General features: G+C 41.2%; 1 protein-coding gene across 3 annotated transcripts in view; it reads left to right on the top strand.

Moving 5' to 3' along the window:
* The window catches only part of CHD6 (chromodomain helicase DNA binding protein 6), a 212693-nt gene that overhangs the window by 121894 nt on the left and 66927 nt on the right, over window positions 1–23872 (top strand). For all 3 annotated transcript variants that reach the window (XM_004272856.4, XM_033433749.2, XM_049699558.1), the window contains 7 exons: window positions 1590–1711; window positions 2978–3221; window positions 4411–4587; window positions 5261–5404; window positions 8352–8607; window positions 9394–9604; window positions 19734–19929. In XM_004272856.4, the coding sequence (XP_004272904.1) occupies window positions 1590–1711; window positions 2978–3221; window positions 4411–4587; window positions 5261–5404; window positions 8352–8607; window positions 9394–9604; window positions 19734–19929 (1350 nt within the window). The remainder of the gene's footprint in view (window positions 1–1589; window positions 1712–2977; window positions 3222–4410; window positions 4588–5260; window positions 5405–8351; window positions 8608–9393; window positions 9605–19733; window positions 19930–23872) is intronic.

Consider the following 23872-nt stretch of genomic DNA (forward strand, 5'->3'; position numbering starts at 1 on the left):
CAATGCTAGGAGTGAGCCACTTCAGTCGCTAGAGATGAGGAACATTCCAGGAAGTCTCCCCATAGTATCTAGTAGAGTAGAGTGCCATTAAAATGAGTTACATGGACTTCGGGGATCCAGGCTGAATGATTCCTGTAGGTTGAGAAGAATGTAATTTCTTTAAGGGAACAGAGCAAGAGAGTTTCTATAGGAATATCTTTGCTTAAGAGCTTTCTCTTTAAAATTAATTTTTTGACATAATAAATTATTTTCCCCTTTATTTCTAAAAACACCTTTGCCTATGTGCTGATAGTAATATTCAACAGAGTTCTATTTCTAGGGGCTTAGCCTAACTACAGCTATAGTAATTTTGTAGGTAAGTTGTGGTGTGTAAGTTTCTGAAAGACCACACTTTCAGTGGTCTGAACAGATTGGACAGATTACACTTATCTCCAAATATAAGTGATATGAAATGATTGGGGATATTTTATTAAATTTCACAAGTGGAAGGCTTCGTTTTAGTTAATGGCATATTTCAGGAGTAAACTTTATTGTAATACTCCAAAGTAGAACTACCAAAGACTACAATTGCTGTTAGAAAAGCTAAATCTCAAAATTCTCATTTATATAACTATAGGCATAGCTAAAAGTTTTTATTTTTAAGACCTTGAAGTGTCAACTTAGGGGCTCAATTTGTCTAGAAGCAAAATAATCAAGTCTATGTCCAAATAATATAAATAAACAAAATTTTTAGGTGGGAAGACTTAATACCTAAAAATTAAAATTTTCCCCAGATTAATCAAAATTCCAATAGAATTTTAAGGGAACTTGAAATTGATTCTACAGTTATACAGAATACTAAATAAGACGGAATAGCCAAGACATTTTTGAAAAATAATTCCCCATCAGATATAAAGCTGTAGTAATTCAAAAGTGTGGTTTTATTGCAATAAGAGACAGTGCAGTAGGACAGAATGAAGACTCTAGATAAAGCTCCCTGGATATATTAGAACTTATATGATAAAAATGCCATTTCATATCAATAAAGATCAATTACATTTAGAAATTGGTGTTTCATATGGGAAAATAAAATAAGATTGCTATTATGTTCATGGTGAATTTAAAGAATTTACAGTTTTGATTATATAGGCTTTGGGCTTTACTCTAGAAACTAATCAAGAAAATATTTGACCCAGTATATTTTCCTGAGCTGATACCACAAGGACAAACAACAACAAAAAAATTCTGTCTATAGAAAACTAAAAAACCTGACTAATACTGGCTTGTAGGGAAATTAAAATGTAAGTGGGAGTGATTTCTAAGAGTCTCAATAAAGCAATATAATACTTATCAAGATTTTAGGTGGGTCTGTTTCTCTTCTTCATTAATTGCTTGCAAATTTTATAGAGGTGTTCTTAGTTTAATCTGCTGAAATCTAGAAAATACAGGACTGGCTCATTAATCAGAAGACAGTAGCTGCAGTTTGCAGCCAGCTGTAGGACAGCGTTTGAGATTTACCACCTTCCCCATCATTGCCCTGTGTCCCTCTGCACATTTTGCTCCTGAAGCATCATTCTCTGTGTCTTGTGCTCTCTGCTCTCCTTCCCTAGGAGCGACCTGCCTCAGACTCCTGGCAGAAACTTGAGAAGTCTCGAGAGTATAAGAACAGTAACCAGCTCCGGGAGTACCAGCTGGAGGGGATGAACTGGCTTCTTTTTAACTGGTATAACAGGTGCGGAAGCAGAACCGGTCCTGTCTTCAGGGATGATGTTTCTACCAGATGTTTGTGCCTGGGAGGAGATTGTGGGCTTAGCCCGCATGGAGTAGCAATAGCAGAGCGGCAAGGGAGTGCGTCGGAGCCACTGGTTTGGTGGTGATCTTTGCACATCAGGCACACCAGGACTTTATTTTTTATGTCAGATTTGGTTTGGTTTGGTTTGGTTTCTCCAACCAAGAGGAGTGATCTTTAGACATCACCGACTTTGTCCTTTTTTTTTCTTTGCCAGTCTAACCAAAAGGTTGGGCTCAACCTAGATGAAACAAAACCCAGAAGATCCTTTAAAACTGTTTTTTATCTCCCAGCCTTCAGCAAAAGTTGGCTCTAAAGGGGAATGGATCTGGATTCTAGCCCCGACTCTGCTACTTGTTTATGAGCCATGGGTGGCCTAGACTTGTAATACTCAGTTTTCAACTCTGTGCTTTAGTTCCTATCAGAATCTAAATGAAACAGATGAAATTTGAGAAAGATGAGTCGAGATTTTCTTAACATTCTAGAGTGTACCCCCGGTGTCGATTTTTAAAGACAATATGTAGTGGAACAGCACACCACGCTGGAACTCTGGAGACCTGTGTTCTAGCCTTGTCTCTGCCACCTGTTCACAGTGTGAGTCAGGGCACAGCTCACTCAGACACTCCAGGTCTGGGGTTGCCCACCTGTACAGTCAGGAGCAAGACCGGACAGGGGCCACACTCTTCAGGGGTCACACTCTTCCAGGGTCACAGCTGTGTGCAGTCCATGATTCTGGATCACCACAAGAGACCAGCGTTTTTAACTCTTGACACGGAACTTAGTATGTGGGTTAAAAGTTTGTCCTTTGATAACGCAAGTAATAGACAATGAGAATCATGCAACTTATGTTTCTGTTTTTGCCTTGGCTTCCATGAAGTTTGTCAGGTAGAGAAACTGGCTTAGATTTGAGGCATTTTTTTTTCTCCTTGTTTCAGTATTATTTTAATTTTTGGTATTTTTAGTTTATACTTAAATGGACCTATTTCACGTATTTTCTCACAAGTTGCAATAGTTCCTTTTTGGAAGTAGGCAGGGTGTGAACAATGATAATAGAAACTTGCTTACGTTGTATCTCTGGAAAATGCTGATAAAACCTTCACTGATGACCTTACAGGTCAAGGTACGCTTCTGAAGTATCTTTTTATTTATACCCAACCTCTGCCTCTCTCCTATATTGATGATGAAATATCTGTGTTTCTTACTCTGCAGAAAAAACTGCATTTTGGCTGATGAGATGGGCCTAGGGAAAACCATCCAGTCCATCACATTCCTTTCAGAAATATTCCTCAGGGGAATCCACGGCCCTTTCCTCATCATTGCCCCGCTCTCCACCATCACTAACTGGGAGCGGGAGTTCCGGACGTGGACAGAGATGAACGCCATCGTGTACCACGGCAGCCAGATCAGCAGGCAGATGATCCAGCAGTATGAGATGGTGTACCGAGATGCACAGGTGAGCCCTCCACCCGTCACAGAGACCTGGGACAGCTTTCTGACGTCATGGTTCAAAACAGCCTTTCCGTCCCTTGTCTTCCAGAGTTTAATGCCCTGCATTGGGTTACTGTTGGCTTACTCTGTAGAGTCACATGTTTATTGCGGTAGACTTCTTACTCCTTCCTGGTAATTTAATTTGTGATAAAACACAGAATTGGAGGGCATGCTTTCCACTCTGACATATACCAGAGGCTCTTTAGGACACGGAAAGCTTGGCTTCTTGGTTGGCTTACGAAGTTGCTTTTACATGCACAAGGTTTTATCTGAGTTGTTACGTGCTCAGTGAAGAAAGTGAGCGGAGGAATTCGTGTACAAAGGAAGGATTCTCAGCCAGGGAGTTTGGAGAGAGAGAGAAGGTTAACAGATTTGACGTGGAAGGATGAAGAGAAAACAAATGGTTAAAGGCACAATAGAATTTTTTAAGACATTTTTGTTTTTGAACATCTCACTTTGCTGAGTATCCTTGTATGTTTGTTTGGAGCACTGGTTTTTATAAATAAGGTGAAAATTAAATGAACTCAGAGGAAAGGCAGCGCTCACCCCAGAGGTTTCACAGACAGCAGGAGGAGACACTGAGAAGAAATTTAAGACGTGCTGTAACGTGAAGCTCTGCTTTTTAAAGCGATGGTAGCACTAAGATAGGCTGAAAGACAAAGGTGTGTCCTGCCTGGTAGCACTTGTCCTGGGTGAATCAGGATCATGATGTCGAATCTGTTCTAGAACCCAAGTTACAAGGTGAAATTAATTTTACCTGAAAAGTAGCAAAGAGGGTTTCCTTGGGCATTCCAGCTATGCATAGACCAGCTTCTGGCTGGGAATGTGTGAATCAGCACCCATCTGCTTTCCTTATCATGACAGTAAATAAATAAAAAGCTTCCTTTTCGGCCTTCCACATGGCTCCTCTGTCTCACTTTTGTGAGGGTACGTGCTCTCTTGCTTTTGTTTCATTGATGTAATGGGGTCTCTCTCTTGTCTAAATAGCTGGTTCATTGTCGTATTCTCTCTCTTCTCAACTGAAGAAGAAGTGCTTATTGGCTCTCACCTAGATCCTAGCATTTATAGTGTTGCCTCCTCTAACCCAGCCGGTAACCCAGTAGCTGGATTCTCTGGCCCTGCGTAAAGCTTTGTCTTTGCTTCTGTCATCTCAGGGAAACCCACTGTCAGGAGTCTTCAAGTTCCATGTCGTCATTACAACGTTTGAGATGATCCTGGCAGACTGCCCAGAGCTGAAGAAGATTCACTGGAGCTGTGTGATCATTGATGAAGCCCACAGATTGAAGAATAGGAACTGCAAACTTCTGGAGGGCCTGAAGCTCATGGCCCTGGTGAGAGTTGGCAGGCTCTTTGCATAAACACAGGCCCCTTCTGTTCACAGTAGAGGAAGCATTCTTTAGCCATCTGCATGCAGCTTACTTGTGCACAGTCTGCTCACCCTAGATTTTCTTTTTGACCACCATGGCTCTGATCGTGCAGGAAGCAAATTTTTTTCGTTATGAACTGGGTCAACAATTTGGCCTTTGCCACAGACTGATTCCCAGAGGGACCCAGGGAAATCTTAAATACCATGAAATTTGTGACCTGGAAATGTAAGATGTTTTGGCTTGTTTCCAGGTCCCTGAATGATCTGGTACCAAAGGTGATGGCCTTCAGCATTACTCCTCGGCACAGTGCCCAGTCTGTGGCAGGCAGGCACTCCATAATATCAAATGAATGAATGGATGAATGAATGGGTGCTTTAACTAACGTGAAATTGCTCCTGGGCTCAGGGATGTGAAAGGAAGGTTGATCTGGTTATTGATGTTGTCACACTTATTCTGTAGAGTCACATGTTTTATAACCAACCTCTGCCTCTTTCCTATATTGATGATGAAGTATCATCATCTGGCAAAACAGAATTGCCACCAATAAAGCCCAGAATGCCCTGGCATCATTTTCCCACCAAAACCTGCTGTTTTGGTGGTTCAGACCCTGTTCATCCCGTGCTGTGAATCCATGCAGGAACACAAGGTGCTGCTCACAGGGACGCCCTTGCAGAACTCGGTGGAGGAGCTCTTCAGTCTGCTCAACTTCCTGGAGCCGTCACAGTTTCCTTCAGAGACTGCTTTCTTGGAGGAGTTTGGAGATCTGAAAACAGAGGAGCAGGTAAATAGGAGCCTGAAGGATTTGAGGAGACAATGTGGTAATGACCCTCACCATCAAGGGAAAAACAAGTCACCATGGGGACAGGAGTTAGCAAGTTCTCACATCTCTCGTAAAATGAGCATTGCCTCCTTTATTTCATTTGTTTATGTTGAAGAGGATAAACTGATTATTAGCAGTTCTTATAACTCCAAAGAATAAATGAATCAACATCCAAAATGCCTTATATCCGGCCTCCTGCCTTCACTGATCTCATATGTAAGTTCAGTGATTTTGTTCATAGCTCTGGCCTCAGGGGCTTGCTTCCCTCCTCCTCTGCCTTCTTCATCCTTCATCCCTCCTCCATCACCTGCAACATGTTTCCAGGCTCATTTTCTTGAGTGCAACAAAATACACAGGTAGTGAGGAAAAGAAGGCAGGTGTATATACCAGAGTAGTGGGCAAGTCCAGTTTTTTCCAAATCAACTAAATGTCCTGTTTTCAAAGATCTGGTTCTGCGTCTAGCTTATTAGACTCAAAGCTGTTTCAAAACAAACCAATCTATCTACTACGGGTAGAAATCTCAACTGGACATTGCAGAAATGAGGCAGACAAGTTTAAATGCCGTAAGAGGAACAGTTAATAGAGCTGAGGACTTTTAAAGGCGAGAAAGGTCACATCTGTTTGGAAATTAGGAACGGCTTCATGGAGAAAGTATAATTTGAGAATAGACTTTTAAGGGTGGGTAAGTTTTCAGTAGGCAGAGAGAGAGAGATGATGACTGCTTTGCATAGGAAAAAAATAATCATAATCAGCCGTGGAATTTATTCAGTAGTTGGGAATCATCTGGGTTGAGCTGGAAACAGGATGGATGAATTGAGGAGTATGAAGCCGGAGGAGTTTAGCGACATATTGTGGGAAGATCTTGAAAGACAGGTTGAAGGGTTTGGTAAGCATTAGAGAAGCAGTGCAGGGCTTTGATTGCAGGAATAATTAGTTCTGCTAAATTAATCTAGCAATGGTGTGAGAGTGGGTTGGGGCCGAGAATTTGGGAACTGAGAAGGTTTGGGAATTTCACTAACAGAGAAATCAAGAGTACACTCTGTGGTCCCAGTCTGTTTGTTTCTTCTTCTGTGGCGAGTCAGACTTTGAGAGCAGTGAATAATCAAACTTAATTCCACTTCTCGACATTTGCAGTATCTATTGATCTTTCAAAAGCCAGCTCCAACCCTCTCTCCATTTGTGGACCATTAGAAATGCATCCTCTTCTCCCATTGCACTTATTTTGTGGTATGCATTTTTTCTTCTTCCTAGACAATGATCTCCTTGAGGACAAGGCCCACATCTTCTGCAAAGTTGTGTTTGTTGTATTGACCAGCAGTGTCTGGCATGTAGTATACTCTAAATGATTCAAGGTATGAACCAAGTGAAGGGCAAAAGCTGAATCCAGCATGTGGCAGATTGGCATTTGTCCCTGTCTTTAACGATTACCTAGCTGTGTCTCTCCTCTTTGGGTTCTTACATAGTAATTCCTTATCCATTTGGGGGATTACAATCCTAAGTACCATGATTGCTAAAACAAAGCATTCATTAAATGGATTAGATTTAAGATTGGGGTTAGTTAGGAGCAAACCACAAAAACGGCACCAACTGTCTATATATCTGGTTATAAAGTAAAGCATATTCATCATTGTTTAAAACCTGCTCCAGGAAGTAACTCTTCTAAATCACTCTCTGTAAATCACTTTATATTTCATCAGGAAGCATTGGTACAGCCCACAATTTATTTCTGCAGAATCTACCCCTTCTGAAAGTTTTGAACAGCTCTTTATGACTTGAAACTTGATCTTTTGCACTTGCCTTTTCTCTTATTTTCCCACCAGGATTAATCTTATTGGTATCATGTTTTAGCTCAGGGTGAACTCAGGTGCCTTGACTTTGAATCCCTTCTCTGCCCTCTTCTTGGGAGAGTGAGCAAGTCCCTGTGCCAGTGCGGTCAAGTGCGTAGAGATCTGCTGTCCAGGCCTGGACCGTTAGGAGAAGAACAGACAAATCATAGCAAAGCATATGATCAGGCTCAAAGTGCCCCTGAGATGACAGCTTGCATGATGGAGTGGGAGGTGTCACCTTACCACATTAATGCTCTACATAGTGCTACCCCCAAACTTGTTTGCTGCTGTCGTTATTTAGATGTAGGAGGAATCCATTTCCAGATTGCCTCTGCTTCTTTTTCTTTTTTTAATTTGATGTAAATGACAACAACATTATATTAGTTTCGGATATATGGCATGATGATTCAGTATATGTAGTGTATATTATAAAGTGATCACCACAATAAATCTAGTTAACATCCATCACCATACATACGTAAATTCTTTTTTCTAGTGATGAGAGGTCTTAAGGTCTACTCTCTTAGCAACTTTCAAATATACAATATAGTATCACTAACTAGAGTCACCTTGCTGTACGTTACATCCCCAGGACTTATTTATTTTATAACTGGAAGTTTGTACCTTTTGACCCCCTTCATCCATGTTGCCCACCCCCAGATTCCGTCTGCCTCTCACTTTGTTCTTTCAGCATCTTCCCTTTGTAAGGTATCACTTGTACCTTCTAACGTGGCTTAAAATATTCCTCAGGTAATTGCTGCACAAGTGTGCGTGTGAGAGAGAGAGGTTTGTTTTCTCCATCCAGAAGAGGTCCTGTCTTTGTATCTTTCTCCCTTTGTATCTTGTAAGGTTGCCACAGAGGTTCTCAGTAATTGCTTGCGAATTAAAACCAGATCCCTTTTTTCCCCTCAGTCCTATTATAAGCTCGTCATGTTCAGGGATCAGGCATGATCTTTCATTTAATCTGCTGCCACAGTACTATGATTAGGTGCTCAAGAGATTGTAGTGAATGTTGGAATACCCCAGTAACGGTTATTGAATCGGGATTGGGGCAGGTGAACAGGTCTCATTTTCCTGGGCAGGTGAAGAAACTGCAGTCTATCCTCAAACCAATGATGCTTCGGCGGCTGAAAGATGACGTGGAAAAGAACCTTGCTCCCAAACAAGAGACGATCATCGAAGTAGAGCTGACCAATATCCAGAAGAAGTACTACCGTGCCATCCTGGAGAAGAACTTTTCCTTCCTGACCAAGGGGGCCAATCAGCACAACATGCCCAATCTCATCAACACCATGATGGAGCTGAGGAAGTGCTGTAACCACCCCTACCTGATCAACGGTGAGTGGGGGACATGGGGCAGGCATCTTGATCGCCAGCAGTCTAATGTTATCAAGTTCCCATGGAATGCCAGGGTGTGTATTCTGACCTTTTTACAGAGTATTAAACTGAGGTTCAAAGAGGTTGATGGATCTGCCTAAGCAGTCTGGCCAGTGAGTATACAGAGCCCTGTTTTGAGCCTACCTCTACCAATTCTCTGCCCATCAGAAGGTGGATATCAATTGTCAGCCTGCTGTCCTTTGTGTACCTGCGGTCTAGTCCACACTTTCCACTTGGTGCAGGGAGATGTGTTACTTCATTGAAAAAATGATCATGGTGCAATGAGATTAAAACTCTCTGCAGATAAATTAACAGTTAACTATACTGAGTAGAGAACGTGTTGGAAGGTTTTTTTTTATTATTTCACAATAAAACTTTATAAAATTTTAAATCAAAATATGGCTTGGATTTACTGATCCCAAGCTTTTATGGTACGAGAGGTGTGTCTTTTTGTCAGCTTTCTCTGAAGGTTTCTTCACTTGCCTAAGTCAGCTTGGTATTTCAGATCCTTCCTCTCCTTGGTCAGACTTCCCAGGAAAGCAGAGCACCTGTGTTCTCTGCAGGACAGCCCTGCCGCCTCTAGAGCCCTCTGCTGAGGGCATGGGATGGACACACAGCATTGCCTCACTGGACTGTTGGTTTGGGACCTAAGAAGTCATTTCATTTTTTTCTAGGCTCTGTCAAGCAGAGGGTAGCTATTACTCTTATAGTTTGTTCAGAGAATAGTTTTGTTCCATTCTTTTTCAGGGGCAGAGGAGAAAATTCTGGAGGACTTCCGGAAAACCCACAGCCCTGATGCCCCCGACTTTCAGCTGCAGGCCATGATTCAGGCAGCAGGGAAGCTGGTGCTGATTGATAAACTGCTCCCTAAGCTGATTGCTGGCGGCCACAAAGTACTCATCTTCTCCCAGATGGTGCGCTGTCTCGACATCCTGGAAGATTATCTCATCCAGAGAAGGTGAGCCTTGTGTCAGAGCTGTGCATCAAGCACTGCAAGCAGTTCGTTTTCTTTGGTGCCTTTTTGATTCATTCAAAAATTATGTTTTAACAAGAAAAAAGCATTAAAAAAGAGACATAAGAAATCTTCTCATAAAGACTGACTAAAATTCAGAGTAGAATCTTATGACCAGTTTTAACTGTCTAGAGTGAATTTCCTAGCCTATGATGTGGAGCCCTTGCTTTGCTTAAAAAATAAATTTTACATGTTTATTTATATTCTCTTTAGTTGGAAGAAACAATTCAGTTAGCATTACAGAAGTTTAAGAAAATAATGTTGTTGTTTTTTTCCCTTAATAATGATGAGAAAAATAACACCCTGGAAAGCATCACTATATCAAGTTGCTGAAAGGAGGGCACAAGCTGACAACTGCCAGAAAAAGAACTTGGGGATGTTTTATGTCTTAGCAAACGCTCTAAAGTTTTATGATAACACTCACTGTGGCATCCCAGCTTATTTTTTTGTTCATACTCCTGTAATTCCTTGAACCTAAGTTCCATTGCTTATTGCAGGTGAAAAGCCTGGGGTGTTATGTGGGTTGTTTGGAGTCTATATGGGTACTACATTTGTTACATTATACACGGTACCTTCCATCTCCAGTCATTGGGGTACATCAATCATCCGAATGGCAAATGGATTTTTAAAATTTACTCTTAATCATAAAGACTTCTCCAGATCTTAGAAACTATTAGCCAAGGCATTGCTAGGTTTAAAGGACATCCTTATTTTTATATAGTCATCATAGCAAATCTCTGTTGTGTTAAATGTTCTGCTCCTTAAAGAGTCTGTTTGTCCTTATAACACGTAATTTATAGAAAAAGTATTAAAGGAAACGACCAATTTAACTATGGGTTATGCTGACATTTAATATTACATAAATAATTCTCCAAAATCGGATTAGGCAATAAAAGAATTTCTCAGAGCCCTGTAAGTGGAGGTCTTTAGGTTAGGAATTCTTGAGACTTACATTGTTTTTTTCTTTGAAGAATATATTGAAACTAGAAAGCAGTTTCGTATTTTATAAATTCACTATATATGAATTTCCAGAACGCTTGCTTCTTATGTAAATATATTATCTCACTCTTCAAAATGTATGCAACTACTAGTTTGCAGTTTTTATTAAAGATCCCCCAAAATGAGTAACAGTGTAATGAACAGACTTTTGCTAAGTTCAGATGTCTTTATTTAGCTCCCTTATATGCTATTTTTCCTTATCATTTATTGGTTATTTTTGTTTTCAAATTGTCTAAAAATTACAGTTTTTCTTGAAAATAGGGACACGTTATAATACCACCACCTGCTCGAAGTTTCCATTCACACTTGGGCATTTATCTTTTTAGTCTTTTTTTCTTTGTGCATACATATATTCATTGTTGTTGATTTGTTTGAATTGGGATCATATTTTACATTCTGCTTTGTAACTCACCTTTTTATTTAACATACTTTGAACTTTTTTCTTTAATTCTTCTTCTACCACATAGTTTTGATGATCTGCATGGTACTCTGTCTTATAGGTTGTTTTCAATTTTTCAGCATTTTAAGGAACTCTGTGAATATCACTTTGCATTCATTGTGAACGTTTCCAGTTATTTCCTTAGAATACATTATGATGTATATTTTAAAAAGCATTTAATACATATTTCCAAAACACCCTCTAGAAAGACATTTTTACTGTGTCTTTTAATGGTGTATGAGAATGACTTTTTTTTCATACTCTGATCAATACTGTTTTTGCGTTTTAGTCTTTGCTGATTCAGTAAGCCAAAATTATGGTCTGTTGTTTTAATTTGTATTTCTGATTATTAATGACAGTTTCATATTTATTAGCTGTTTATATTTCTCTTTTTGTGCATTGCTTTATTCATGTTCTTTCTCCATTTTTTTTGTTACTCTTTGCCTTTTTGTTTATTAATTTATAAGAATGGCTTGTTTACTTAAGAATATGGTGCAAATACTTCCCCAGTGTTGTTCTTGACTTTTTCTTTATGGCTATGGGTTTTTGTTTGTTTATTTTATTCTTAGAAGTTTTAAATTTTATAATAGTTAAATCTCTCAGTCTTAAAACAGCTTTAAATAAACTTAAGTACTTATTTATGCTTAAATTAATATGCTTAAAAAGGCTTCCCCCACCTCTCAACTATGCAGTATTCTGAAGTATTTTCTTTTCACTCTCTTATGGCTTCTTTACCCCAGCTCTGCACCCAACAGGGTCTTCTGACTTTAATATCATCATTACTTTTCTCTTTTTGATTTAGTTTTTAAATTTTCTTCAAAGTTATACATGCACATAATTTAAAGAGCCAAATTATTCTATTAGACCTATGAAAAATAGCATTTCCTGGTACCACCACATACCCCCAGTTCCCCCCCACCTGAAGCATTTACTTTAAACTCCTTATGCTATTTCTTTTGGTATTTATAGCTATATCTCTAAGTAATGTTAGTAGTTATAATTTTTTTTTTTCCATTTTAAGTATTGTCTGTTCTCACTATGGAAGATGAATATTTCCCTTCTTTCACTGCCCCTCATAATTACCACATGTGCAACTCCTGTCCTCTCATCTTCCCAACCTGCCATGCAATACTTTGGGTTAAATTAATATTCAGTGTTTCTTATGATTTATGTAAATGCTGAGTTATAGCTCAGCCATGTAGTATGCTGTTTACTGTTTCTTTCTTGCACAATTTTTATTTTTCCCTGAAGCTAAAAATTATTTTTTATTCGGTGCATATTTTTAAATATACTTATTATAATTCACCTCCAGAATTTACTCTGGTTGTCTAAATCTCCTCTTGTTACGTTCAAGCACATCAGTTTCGTGTCTGAGCCGTCTCTCCCAGGACCTTCTTTCTTCTCTCTGGGCAGTTACCCTTCCTGCCTAGTGCACAGTTGCCATCTGTGATCTCTCTTCCTTTATCACACGACAAGTTTCTTTCCTTCCCTCTTGAGTCAAATCTTGTTGGTGGATCCCATGTACCTTTTTTGGGAGCTTCTAGAAAGGGTGAATGATAAATGAATTTGAGACTTTGTCAGAATGTTTTCAGTTTACTCTCATTCTTGAGCAGTAGTTTGGTTGAGTTTGAGGTACTAGGTCAGAAGTCACTTTCCCACAGAATTTTGAAGATGTTAGTTTACTGTCTTCTAGCTTCCAGGATTGTTGAGAGATTCACAGCCCTTCCAATTCCTGGTCTGTGTATGTGACATGTTTTTTCTGTTTAGAAGCTTTGATATACCCTCTTTGTCCCAGTCCTGTGAAATCTGACAATGAACTGGGTTTTGTATGGTGTCTGTTGAACTGGATGCTTTGTAGGTCTTTCCCATTTGAAATTATGTTCCTTCAGTTCTGGGGGATTTTCTTGTATTTTATCTTTCATTATTTCTTTCTGTTTTGTTTTCTCTTTGTGAAACTCCTGTTATTCATGTCAGACCTTCTGGTCTGATCACCTAATTTTCTCTTTTCTCTACTTTCCATCTCATTATATTTTGCTGTACCTCTGGTAGAATACCTTTATTCTGTCTTCCAACTTTAATCCCTAGATTTTCACTGTGTAATTATATTTTTAATTTCCTAGTTTTCTTCTGTAATTTTTCAGTCTTTATAGCACTCAGCCGGTTATCACACAGGTGCAGTGTTTTGTCATTCTGAGATTAATGATGATAGATTTTTTACAATCTTCCTACAGTGTCTGTTTTCTCAAGTCAAATTTTTCTTTTTGTTTATGTCTCTGTCTTCCATAGTAGAATTCTGGGTTAGCTTTTTTCCCCCCTCCTTTCAGCACTTAGAAGTTACTCTATTGTGTTCTCACCCCCGTGATTTCTGATGAGAAGTTTTGTAGTCATTTAAGTGGCTGTTCCCCTGTATATAATGTATTGTTTCACTCTGACGACTAAGATTTTCTTTTAATTTTCAATTTGCAGCAGTTTGACTGATGTGTGAAATTCATCCTGTGCAGAGTTCACTGACCTTCTTAAATTTATAATGTAGATCTTTCATCAAGTTTGGAAAGCTTTAGGTCAATAGTTCTTTGATTTCTCTTTTTTCCTTTTGCCCTATTTTCTTGTTGCTCTGTGAGACTCCAATTACCTGTATGTTTGACCTTTAGATATTGTCTCACAGGTCCATAGGCTCTGTTCTATTTTTTCTTTTTTTTTCAGTCCTTTTTCTCTCTCTTGTTTTGTCTGTCTTCAAGTTCACTGACTCTTTTGTCTGTCATTTCCATCATGCTTATTAAGCCCATCCATTGCTTTCTTTATGTTAGAGATTCTACTTTAGTTCTAAGATTTCTATTTGTTTCTTAGTGTGATGTTTTGTTTCACTGCTGCGATTTCCTATCTTTTCATTCATTATGTACATTTCTTTACTTCGCTGAACATAATTATAAGAGCTGCTTTTAAAGTTCTTGTCTGTTAATTAAAACATCTTAGGTTTGACATCTGTTGTCTTTCCCTTTAAGAATGGGTCATGTTTCCCCTGGACATTGTGAATATTGTGTTGTGGAGATTCAGGATTCTGTTATATTGCTATGATGATGTTGATGGTTTTTATTTGGAGGCAGTTAAGTAGGTGAGTCTCAAAATGCAAATGCTGTCAGCGTCTCTGGTAGGTAGCAGCTCCAATCTCAGCTCAGACTACTTTCAGTCTGCCCCAAGCATGTGTGGGTCAGAGGTCCACCAGAGACTTAGAAAGAGTTTATACCCGGTGTGTGGGGTTCACCATCTCTGTCTCTTTACTTTCTGGCAATCCCCTCTCACCCTCTGGCAGTCCTGGTTGCCCCAGACTCCTTCTCTTGCTGTCTCTGGTCAGAAAGATAGTGGCTTCTCATCAAGATTTATAGCTGCCTTGCACCTTTGCCATAACTCTGGCTTCTGTCTGGCCAAAACCACAATTTCCTGTTTCTCTCCAAAATCTGCCTGCTTTCCTTAACCCTCTGGTGCCCTCAGATAGGTTTTTCTGTTCATTTGTTTTGTTTTTGTATTTTGCCCAGATTTTGTGGTTGTTGTTTACTGGAGGATTGATGTGTTAAGACCTTGCCCCTCCACACCAGAAGCAAAGCCTCAAAGGTCAGAGGCTTTCCTCAGATGTCTGGTTTTGGCTGCCAGATGGTAGGCACTATCCAGAGATTAGAAGCTCTGGGCATGTGGGCCAGCTTGTTGGCTACCTTATTCTCCATCTGTGAACCAACTGTCCGTCTAGCTGGACCATTTCATCAGGGAACCTCCAGTGTCAGTGCTTTGGGATGTTTTTCTTCCTCTCTCCTGCCCAGAGGGTGGGAACTTGATTGAACTGGGAGCTGACTGTGGGGAAGGGGTGGAGAGAGGTAGGGAGGTCTCAAGATCTCTGCTTCTCTTCCCTTTTTTAGTATGGTACCTCTGCCTTTAACTGTGTGGTGTCTCCTAAGGTAGAGAGAGGTACAGATCTTTTTTATCCTCTCAGCACTGGGGTGGATGATGGATAGGCTAACAGATACTTCAACAGATATTCAACCAGTTAGTTCCCTTGTTTTTAGACTTTCTGTATCTCCACTTTCAGGGATACCTGGTGCCACCAATTCCTGATCCCTTTGGATATTCTGCCATATTGAATTAGGTTATTTCTCACCTGGGATTCTGCTTTCTTCAAATCAAATATCACTTGATTTACTTTCCAAGTCCCAGAATTTTCTCCTGTTCTGTTTGTAGGTTTATTGGGGGGAAGGCATTATTATGCATTTTTTAAAAAATCCCTTTACCTATCATTTTTCTAGACATTTGAGGAGATAAAAGAATTAAATGTACATGATAATTCATAATCTTTAATTGGACTTCTTTGATTTATTTTATTTTTTATATTTCAGTCTTCAGTCCTTCTACAATTTTGGTAGAGGGCATATAATGGGGGTCTAATTTAATTTATTCCCAGATATTTTTGATTGTTTGTTTATTAAATAGTCCATCTTTTCCCCCATTCATATAAGACAGTATGCATAAAATATATTGAGTTGTTTGCTGGGTGTGTATGTAACCTTTCTATTCTTTTTTTTTTTTTGCTGTACACGGGCCTCTCACTGTTGTGGCCTCTCCCGTTGCGGAGCACAGGCTCTGGGCTCACGGGCCCAGCTGCTCCGCAGCATGTGGGATCTTCCCAGACCGGGGCACGAACCCATGTCCCCTGCATCGGCAGGCAGACTCTCAACCACTGTGCCACCAGGGAAGCCCCCTTTCTATCTTTTGATCAATATTTCTATTCCTTTGCTCATATATTATTACAGATGAACTTCAGAATTGTTCAGAATTATTCTTTTCTTTTTATATAAATTTATTTTTTTATTTTTGGCTGCATTGGATCTTCGTTGCTGTGTGCAGGCTTTCTCTAATTGTGGTGAGCGAGGGCTACTCTTCGTTGTGGTGTGCGGGCTTCTCATTGCGGTGGCTTCTCTTGTTGCAGAGCACAGCCTCTAGGTGCGCCAGCTTCAGTAGTTGTGGTGCGTGGGCTTCAGTAGCTGTGGCTCGCAGGCTCTAGGGCGCAGGCTCAGTAGTTGTGGCACACGGGCTTAGTTGCTCCGTGGCATGTGGGATCTTCCCAGACCAGGGCTTGAACCCGTGTCCCCTGCCTTGGCAGGCAGATTCTTAACCACCGCGCCACCGGGGAAGTCCCCAGAATTATTATTTTTTAATATATCCCTGACTACTCCAGTCCTCACTACAGAAAAAAAAATTATATATTTACATATCTGTATTTATCTATGTGTACCTATATCCATTTGTTGGGATTTTGATTGGCTTTTACACACGTAGTAGGGTAGAATTGACGTCTTTGCAAAATTGAAGAACATGATATTCACTGCACTTACTCAGGTCTTCTGTATACACCGTTGATTTGGTAAATATTTATAAGGTACCAACCTTGTGCTGAGACCTCTATAGGTGTTAGGGACATGGTGACCAAACCGACATGACCCCTATTGCCAACTCCTGCTTATTTCTTATTAAGGTTAATTGTAAGTATTTTATATGTTTATGGCAGTCACGAACGGCAGGTTTTTGTGTGTTTTTTTCACTCTTTATGTTCTCCAGCTGGTTATTGCTGGGAGATGAGGTTGTTCATTTCCCTTCAGGCCTTCTGAGGTAAACATTTCCTGTTGTGCCAAAAACGTGTCATTTCCACCACCACCACCCCCGCCCCCACCCCCCGAGTACCCAGAGGTTTTCCAGAGTGCCACCTGCTTCTTGTTGATATTCGACAGCGACTCAGAATTACAGTTTGATCGACCACATCAGCTCCTAGGGATTTTGTTCAGAATGCAGTTGACACAAAGGGTTAATTGCTGCACTGATGTCTGGTGTGAAAATTTAATGATGTCAGATTTCCTCACTCAAATTTACTAGCCTTCAAGGTTTTCTTTGTTCTTGAGCCTCGTTGTCACGCCAGCTGTCAGTTTGGTTTTGTTCCCATTTAATTTCATGCCGTGCTCATACAGGGGTGAGGGCATGGCCAAAGGATCTGGCTCAGGAGTGAGGGGAGTGAGGAACAATTTAATTGAACTCTCAGATCACTGGCTTTTTATTTTAGTTTTGTGTTCTTCGAGAGCAGTCCCTCAAAACTGAGTGATAGAAATGAGAATTAACGTTCTAATCATCCTGCCCAATTTCTAAAACTGTGTTCTATCATAGATGGCCAAACGCTATCCAATTTTATGGGAATTTCTTTCCCTAGGTGATTGCCGAGCTATATCATCTCTATTTATTGGTTTCTCTTCCTCCTTAACAGTATGCTCATTCCCCACCTCAGATCTGTGGGCATCTGGCTCCTCTCTGCAGGTTTAGGGGTGTCTTGTCAAAGAACATTGAGTCCTGTATGCCTGCAGCACTAATTGTTCACGTGTGTGAGGGTGGGGTAGTGACAGCTATCATTTAATTGAATCTCAACCCTGTCTTCTGACTCCAAATCCTGTGCCTCTTCCACTGCATCACATACGTGGCCAAACGTACGAGTAACTCGGTTCAGTTCCTAGGTGCATTGATTCATCGCAGTCATTTTGGATATCTGTAGTTTCTCTTCTTAACCTTCCGATAGAGTTACAGGTTTTCTAAGTTCACCAGAGTCTCTTACTTACCTTTATTTTTGTCTTTTAAGTTTCTAGGGAAATCTTCCTACTGCATTGAAATATAGGGTACAATGTGAAGGCCATACAGCAAACTGGTTAAGAGTGTGGACTTTTGAGTCAAATGGATCTCACTTACCAGCTGGGTGACTAAGCAAGTTATTTCGCTTGTGAGGCTGGTGGTGGTGGTGGTGGTGGTGGTGGTGGTGGTGGTGGTTTTTGTTCTTGATGTTTTCTCAAGTGTAAAATGGGGAACTGCCTCACAGGATTATTGCCAGAAGTAAATGTGATGATGCATATAAAGCACGTATCACATATCGCAGTGCCTGGCACAGAGCTTGGCACTTAGGAGCTTACTGCTAATATTGTTGCTGTGGCTGATATTAATAAAGATGATAATTTTGTCTGACTGCTTCATAGTTGTATAGAATTCAACCTATGACCCTTAGCTTTTAGCTTAGGACAAAATCTTCTTAGTCTGCCTTCATGATAATCCTGTAACCACCACTGCTTTTATTTGCTACTGTAGTCTCATGTATTATTCTTAAGTTTATTGCATTAAAAAAGAAGAAAGGAAAAATCTGCACCTGTAATTCCAGATGTGGGTGCACTCTAGCTTTGTAAAAAGAAGACAGTCTTTTTGGACTTGGGTCTTTGCTTTGTACGTGTCCCTTCTGAGCCTGAATTGGTCTGCTTTCTCTACCTGTATTTCCTTGGGTGATTTCTCACGTGGATTTTCCTTTTACTCAAGGAAGTCAGGATTATGTTGCCCAATTTAGTTATCTAAAGCCACTCCCCGCCAGAGTCATCTACCCCTAGAGGATCTATCCTTAGTCTCTTACCAATTGTTTATCTGAATTTTTAGAGATCTGATTTCCCAGATTCTGGGCTGCTGAGAAGGTTTTTGTCAGGATTCATGTTCTTGACTATCGTGGGGTCTAGGATGTCGTCCTTTTCTCACATGGTTCCTATTACATATACTTTACCAACCAGTTCTTGCTTGTTGGTCAAAATTGGGCCCAGGGTAGCATCCCCATATTAATTTGTTCATTGTCAAGGGGTAAATAAGAAATAAATAAGACTAAGCAGCTATCCAGATTGGTACTATGTTTTAATTCTGTGCTGATTACATGATCTCCATCATAAACAAACCTTCTGTGTTTTCTAATTGGATGGACAGATGCTAATAGGCTCCCATAGCAGTTTAATTTCCTACTGTCTTTCCTTTTACCTTCTCCTCACCATTCTTTCCACCCTTAATTCTTAACTTTCTACACAGGTATATGCCTTCTTAATGATATTCAGCTTTGCTTCCTCACTTTATTTTCCTCTAAAGATTCTCCTGGCTTCTTTCCAACCTGACACAGCTCAGAAACCTTTCCTGTGATTTCTTCCTACTTGCTTGGCAATATGCTGCCCAGAAGACCTTGGTTTCAGCTACAAACCTGGAGGTTTTGCTTTCTACCTCTGAAGCTTTGAGGAACTGTTAGGATAGAAATGACCAACCCAGACATAAAAAGACTGCCTGTCCATCCAGTCTGCTTCCCATTTTCAGTCCATCCAAAAGCAGATGGAGCCTGACTCGAACTCTGATTCCGTGTTACGAGTTCTACTGAAAGTAGCTGGTCGAGGCTTTTATTTGCTTTTCCTGGTCTTATGATTAGATTCAGTGCAAGAAAATTGGGAAACACTTGAGAGTAAGTTTGCCTGGGCAGTGGGGATTGATATTTTATGTTTACAGTTCCTCTAGTCCTCCGTAGTTTGGCTGGTTTTTTGTTTTGATTTGGTTTTCGTTTGTTTTGAGAGAGGGGGACATATTGCAGTGCAGTTTTAGGTGTCTGCCCTGCTGCATATGTAGAGGGGGGATTCCTTTTAGACCTCTGACATTAGGTCCATATTTAGAAGTGACGGGTTTAAGGCCGTTAGTCAACAGCTTCCTGCGTTGTTTCTTGTTCTCCACTGAAGTCATGATTAACACCTGGGCTTTCGTTCGTTTGGGTCCCCTCAGATACACCTATGAGCGAATTGATGGGCGAGTACGGGGAAACCTGCGCCAGGCAGCCATCGACCGGTTCTGTAAGCCAGACTCAGACCGCTTTGTCTTTCTTCTGTGCACCCGAGCGGGAGGCCTGGGGATCAATCTCACAGCTGCCGATACCTGCATCATATTTGATTCAGACTGGAACCCACAAAATGACTTGCAGGTAACCGTTAGGATGATTGCTGTTTGCCTTAGCTGTCCCTGAATCCAAGAACATCATGACAGGGCCCGGCTTAGCTATAGAGAGTGTCTGCCATGCTCCATGCTATTGCTATGGCTTCGGCCAGATGGCAGGCTTAGGGCCTCGGTCAGGGTACAATTGAATAAAAAGTAAATATCGAGCCTTCCCACGAATCCAAGTGGTTCTTCCCTTTTCCTACAAATCAAATGGTATTTCACAGTGGTAGTCTCCAAATGTAGATTGGAACTACTGTTTATCATCAGACATAAAGAAAGATACGAAGCTTGACTAATTCTCTAATTCTTGACATACGGATTGATTCTGGCGTTTTCACTCACTTTGTCTGTTAGGTGGTCATGTGTCGTATACAGTACATGAGATGACCCAGAGGGCTAGGAAACTTCCCTGGTGTGGCAGGGGTGACTGAGGCTTCCCCAGTAGCTCATTTGCTCTCCAGTGAATGCAGCATAGTAGGGTTGATGTGGGCCCGGTTAAGTGTATTTGCAGATTAAATTTGCTCGTTTTAACCAAACTGAATAATGGTGGCTTGAAAAGATTACGGCAAAGATTGGAGCTAATACATTTTAAAAGCAAGTGTAAACAAGCAAATGACAGAGCTAACACTTCTGGTTCAGAATTCCTCATCAACCCCGTGTGAAAGTAAAAACAATGACATTCTAGCCAGATTGCACAATAAGTCAGTCCGAAAGATTCTAACTTGTCAAGAAGGCTATTTTAGATGACAGTTTTACATCCATTATCATTAACAACAAACTTCATCCTGAGTGTGTATTGGATCTTGGGACATCTGCTGATACTCAGAGTGTGAGTGTGTGGCTCAGAGAGCGTTGGGGACCTCAAAACCTTTTTCATGATACAGGTGATTGATAAGAGAAGTTTGAAGGCTGCTGTTTCACAAAACTGAGGAGGTGCCCTAGGGGATACTGCCGGGAAGGGATGCAGAGAAAAGGAGCTAAGGTGATGGGTATCAGGGCTTCTTCTCTACCTACCATGTCACACAGAGTCATTCTGCTTTGTCTTTTTCATTTAACGAGTTTCAAAATAACATTGTGTTTGAAGAAAACAATCTACTAGTTGAAAAACCAGTGCTCTAAATTATTATGTTGGTGACAGCTGGGTAAAACGCAGGAAAAAAAATCATCGTAAAACAAATTCTGTGGCACTATGTTCAACGTCCAACTTGAAAAATCAGTGGCTATGGCCAGCTCCCCATCAGGCCTTTCTGCTGGTGACGGGATATTTCGGTCAAAGATGACTTGCTAGATATGACGAATAACCAATATTTTTTTTCTCAAATAACCAACTTTTAAAGGAGTTAACATAGTCAATGCCAAAGTAATAATAATCAGTAGAAACTATTTGATCAGGTCACCAGCAAGAACCTGATTAGGATAGTGATGTAGATCGGGGGTGGGAGACTATTGCCAGCGGGCTAGCCGCCTGCTTTTAAAATAGTTTCATTGGGATATAACCACACCCATTTGTATACCTGTTATCTCTGGGTGCTTTCATGTTACAGTGGCAGGGTTGAGTATTGCAACAGAGACCTCATAGCCCACAACATCTAAAATATTTACTGTTATAGAAGATGTTTGCCAACCCTGAGAGAGATGGTTCCTTAAGTAGTAAGTTCTTGACCCCTGTAAAGTTCTGTGCTCCTTTGCAGTGCTCACCTGACTGTGAGGCTCGGAACCTGGGCCAGTGACGGTATGAGAAACGGGTGGCCATTCGGAGGCCATGTTAGCTGGGCACGCCTGAAGGACTTTCAGGAGAAAAACTGAAAGCATAGGGCTGGCATGTAGAGACAGGTCACTGTCAGAGGCAAAGATTTTGGAATCATCATGCTTCACCTAGTGAAGTCTAGACATTGAAGGTGAAATGCCAAGAAATGGAAAAAGCAAGAACGAGAATGTCCAGGCCTGAAGGAGAAGGTAAAGTCCTCTGAGGTGATTGATTTGTCTGTGTACCAGCCAGATGGGGTGGGTGGCGCTGTCCAGAATTAGGGTCTGGGGAGAAGGGAGCAACTTTGGAATGGCCGTTTTTAATGGCCCCTGCTGGGGGAGTAGCAGGAGATGAATAAAGGAATAGCAGTAAAGTCCAAACTGAAATTGGATAGTGTGAGAGTTGTGTATGCCAAGTCAGTTTCTGAACTTCTAACGCTCAACCTCAGTGGAGAAACAAAGACCATGAACATTCGGGCGACTTAGCTAGGAGTGCAGAACACTTGTAGAAGAACGTAGCAGAAGGTAAATGAGTGTCGATGTCAGCGAACAGCCCCAGGTCCACGTTAGAGTTAGAATTCCTCAACCTGTGGTCTTCCAGACTGGCTGCTTTTTTGGTTATTTTTATTTACAGCTTGGTAACCAAGAGGAAACCCTCCTTTATTTTTGAGATGTCTGACCAGACTAGGTAGGAATGAAAGAATTGGCAAGAATAGAGTAATTTTCGGGCAGGGAATTGGGTCTGTGGTTATTGGGGAGTGGGATTGGTGGGCTGTTCTGAGTTGCCCCCAGAGACGGAGCTAGGTTCTCGGCTTGCTTGGCGTGGGGAGGAGAGCACGAGAGCTGGAGACTACCCCCCGAATGGTGCGCACTCAGCACACTCTCCCTGGCATCTGCCCTTCACCCACGTGCTGTGAATGTGATGTAGAAGACAGAGTCTGGAGAGCAGGGTGCTGAGACCATCATGTGGTTCACAGGACTGCAGCTAAATCAGCTGTGAAAATCAGCGAAATGCATTCCTATCCCTAACAGAGCAGAAAACTCAACCAGGCAGCTCCCTGGTACTGTCCTTGCTAGGAAGTTAGGTCATGTTAACTTGCACACAGTCGTTCACACATATGCACGTATTCTGATACTTTTTGTAAATGAGTGAAAGCTTTCAGTCATCTTTAGTTCTTCATGGTTATTGAAGAACCACAATTCCTACTCTGATACAAGATGATCGTATTTCCTTTAGAAATGGGCTTGGCATAGAACATTCATCTGTGAGTGGATTGAAGCACATGCTACCAGATATAAACATCAGGGCCACGAAAAGAGAGTCCCATTATGAGCGTGGTCTTACCCTCTACCCTAGTGGAATTTTAGCATAGCTCCGGAGGTCAAGTTCAGATGGTAGAACATGTAAGTGTTCACTCTGGTCTTAAACAGCCTGGACAGATGTGGTGCAGTCCGTGCTTATCCGGAGACGGGACAACATGGGGAAGCAGTGACAGTGCCAGGACACTGCTTCTCGACCCCTAGGCAGACCCCCTCCGAGCCTTGACAGGGAAGCCAACCTGCTTAGGGGGAGGCTGGGCTCAGCCCAGTCCCTGAGGCAGGCCTGCAGACAAGCCAGCTTCCATGGCTGTGGAACAGAGCTGCACTGTCTGAAAACTCAGCTGGAAGTCAGAGAGCAGAGTTACCTTTTCTGGTGCTTTTTTGTTATTATTAAAAGTTCATTCATTCAGCCTTCTGGTCTCTTTGCTGGGGTTTCCTGTGCTTTTGGGGTAGAATTAGAGGCTTAGGACTTGCTAGAGAAACATGTATGTTTTTAAAACCTAGGTGTTCATAAATCAGATGACATTGGATGTCATCCTGTTTCCTTTGGTCTCGTTAGAGTCTGAGGAGTCCAGTAAATTGTATTTCTCTCCCTTTTGCCTCCAAAAGAACCAGTTAAGAAATAGACCCAGGAGTGCAAAGGATCAAAGCATCAGCTTTAATAAATTGTGATGGTGGATTAGATGGTATAGCTCGACCTGTAGCCAGACTTAGACTTCCGAGGACTCCTGCACTCGTGCACCCTCATCCCACAGTTAACCTTGCCCACTGAGAACTGCTGGCAGCCACCTGCAGAGCAGAGGCTGTCCTTGTATGCCTGCAGTGACAGAGGGGGGACTCTGCCCTCCGCAGGGGATGGGGGG

The sequence above is a fragment of the Orcinus orca genome, chromosome 16 (assembly GCF_937001465.1).
Source record: "Orcinus orca chromosome 16, mOrcOrc1.1, whole genome shotgun sequence".
Classification (NCBI taxonomy): domain Eukaryota; kingdom Metazoa; phylum Chordata; class Mammalia; order Artiodactyla; family Delphinidae; genus Orcinus; species Orcinus orca.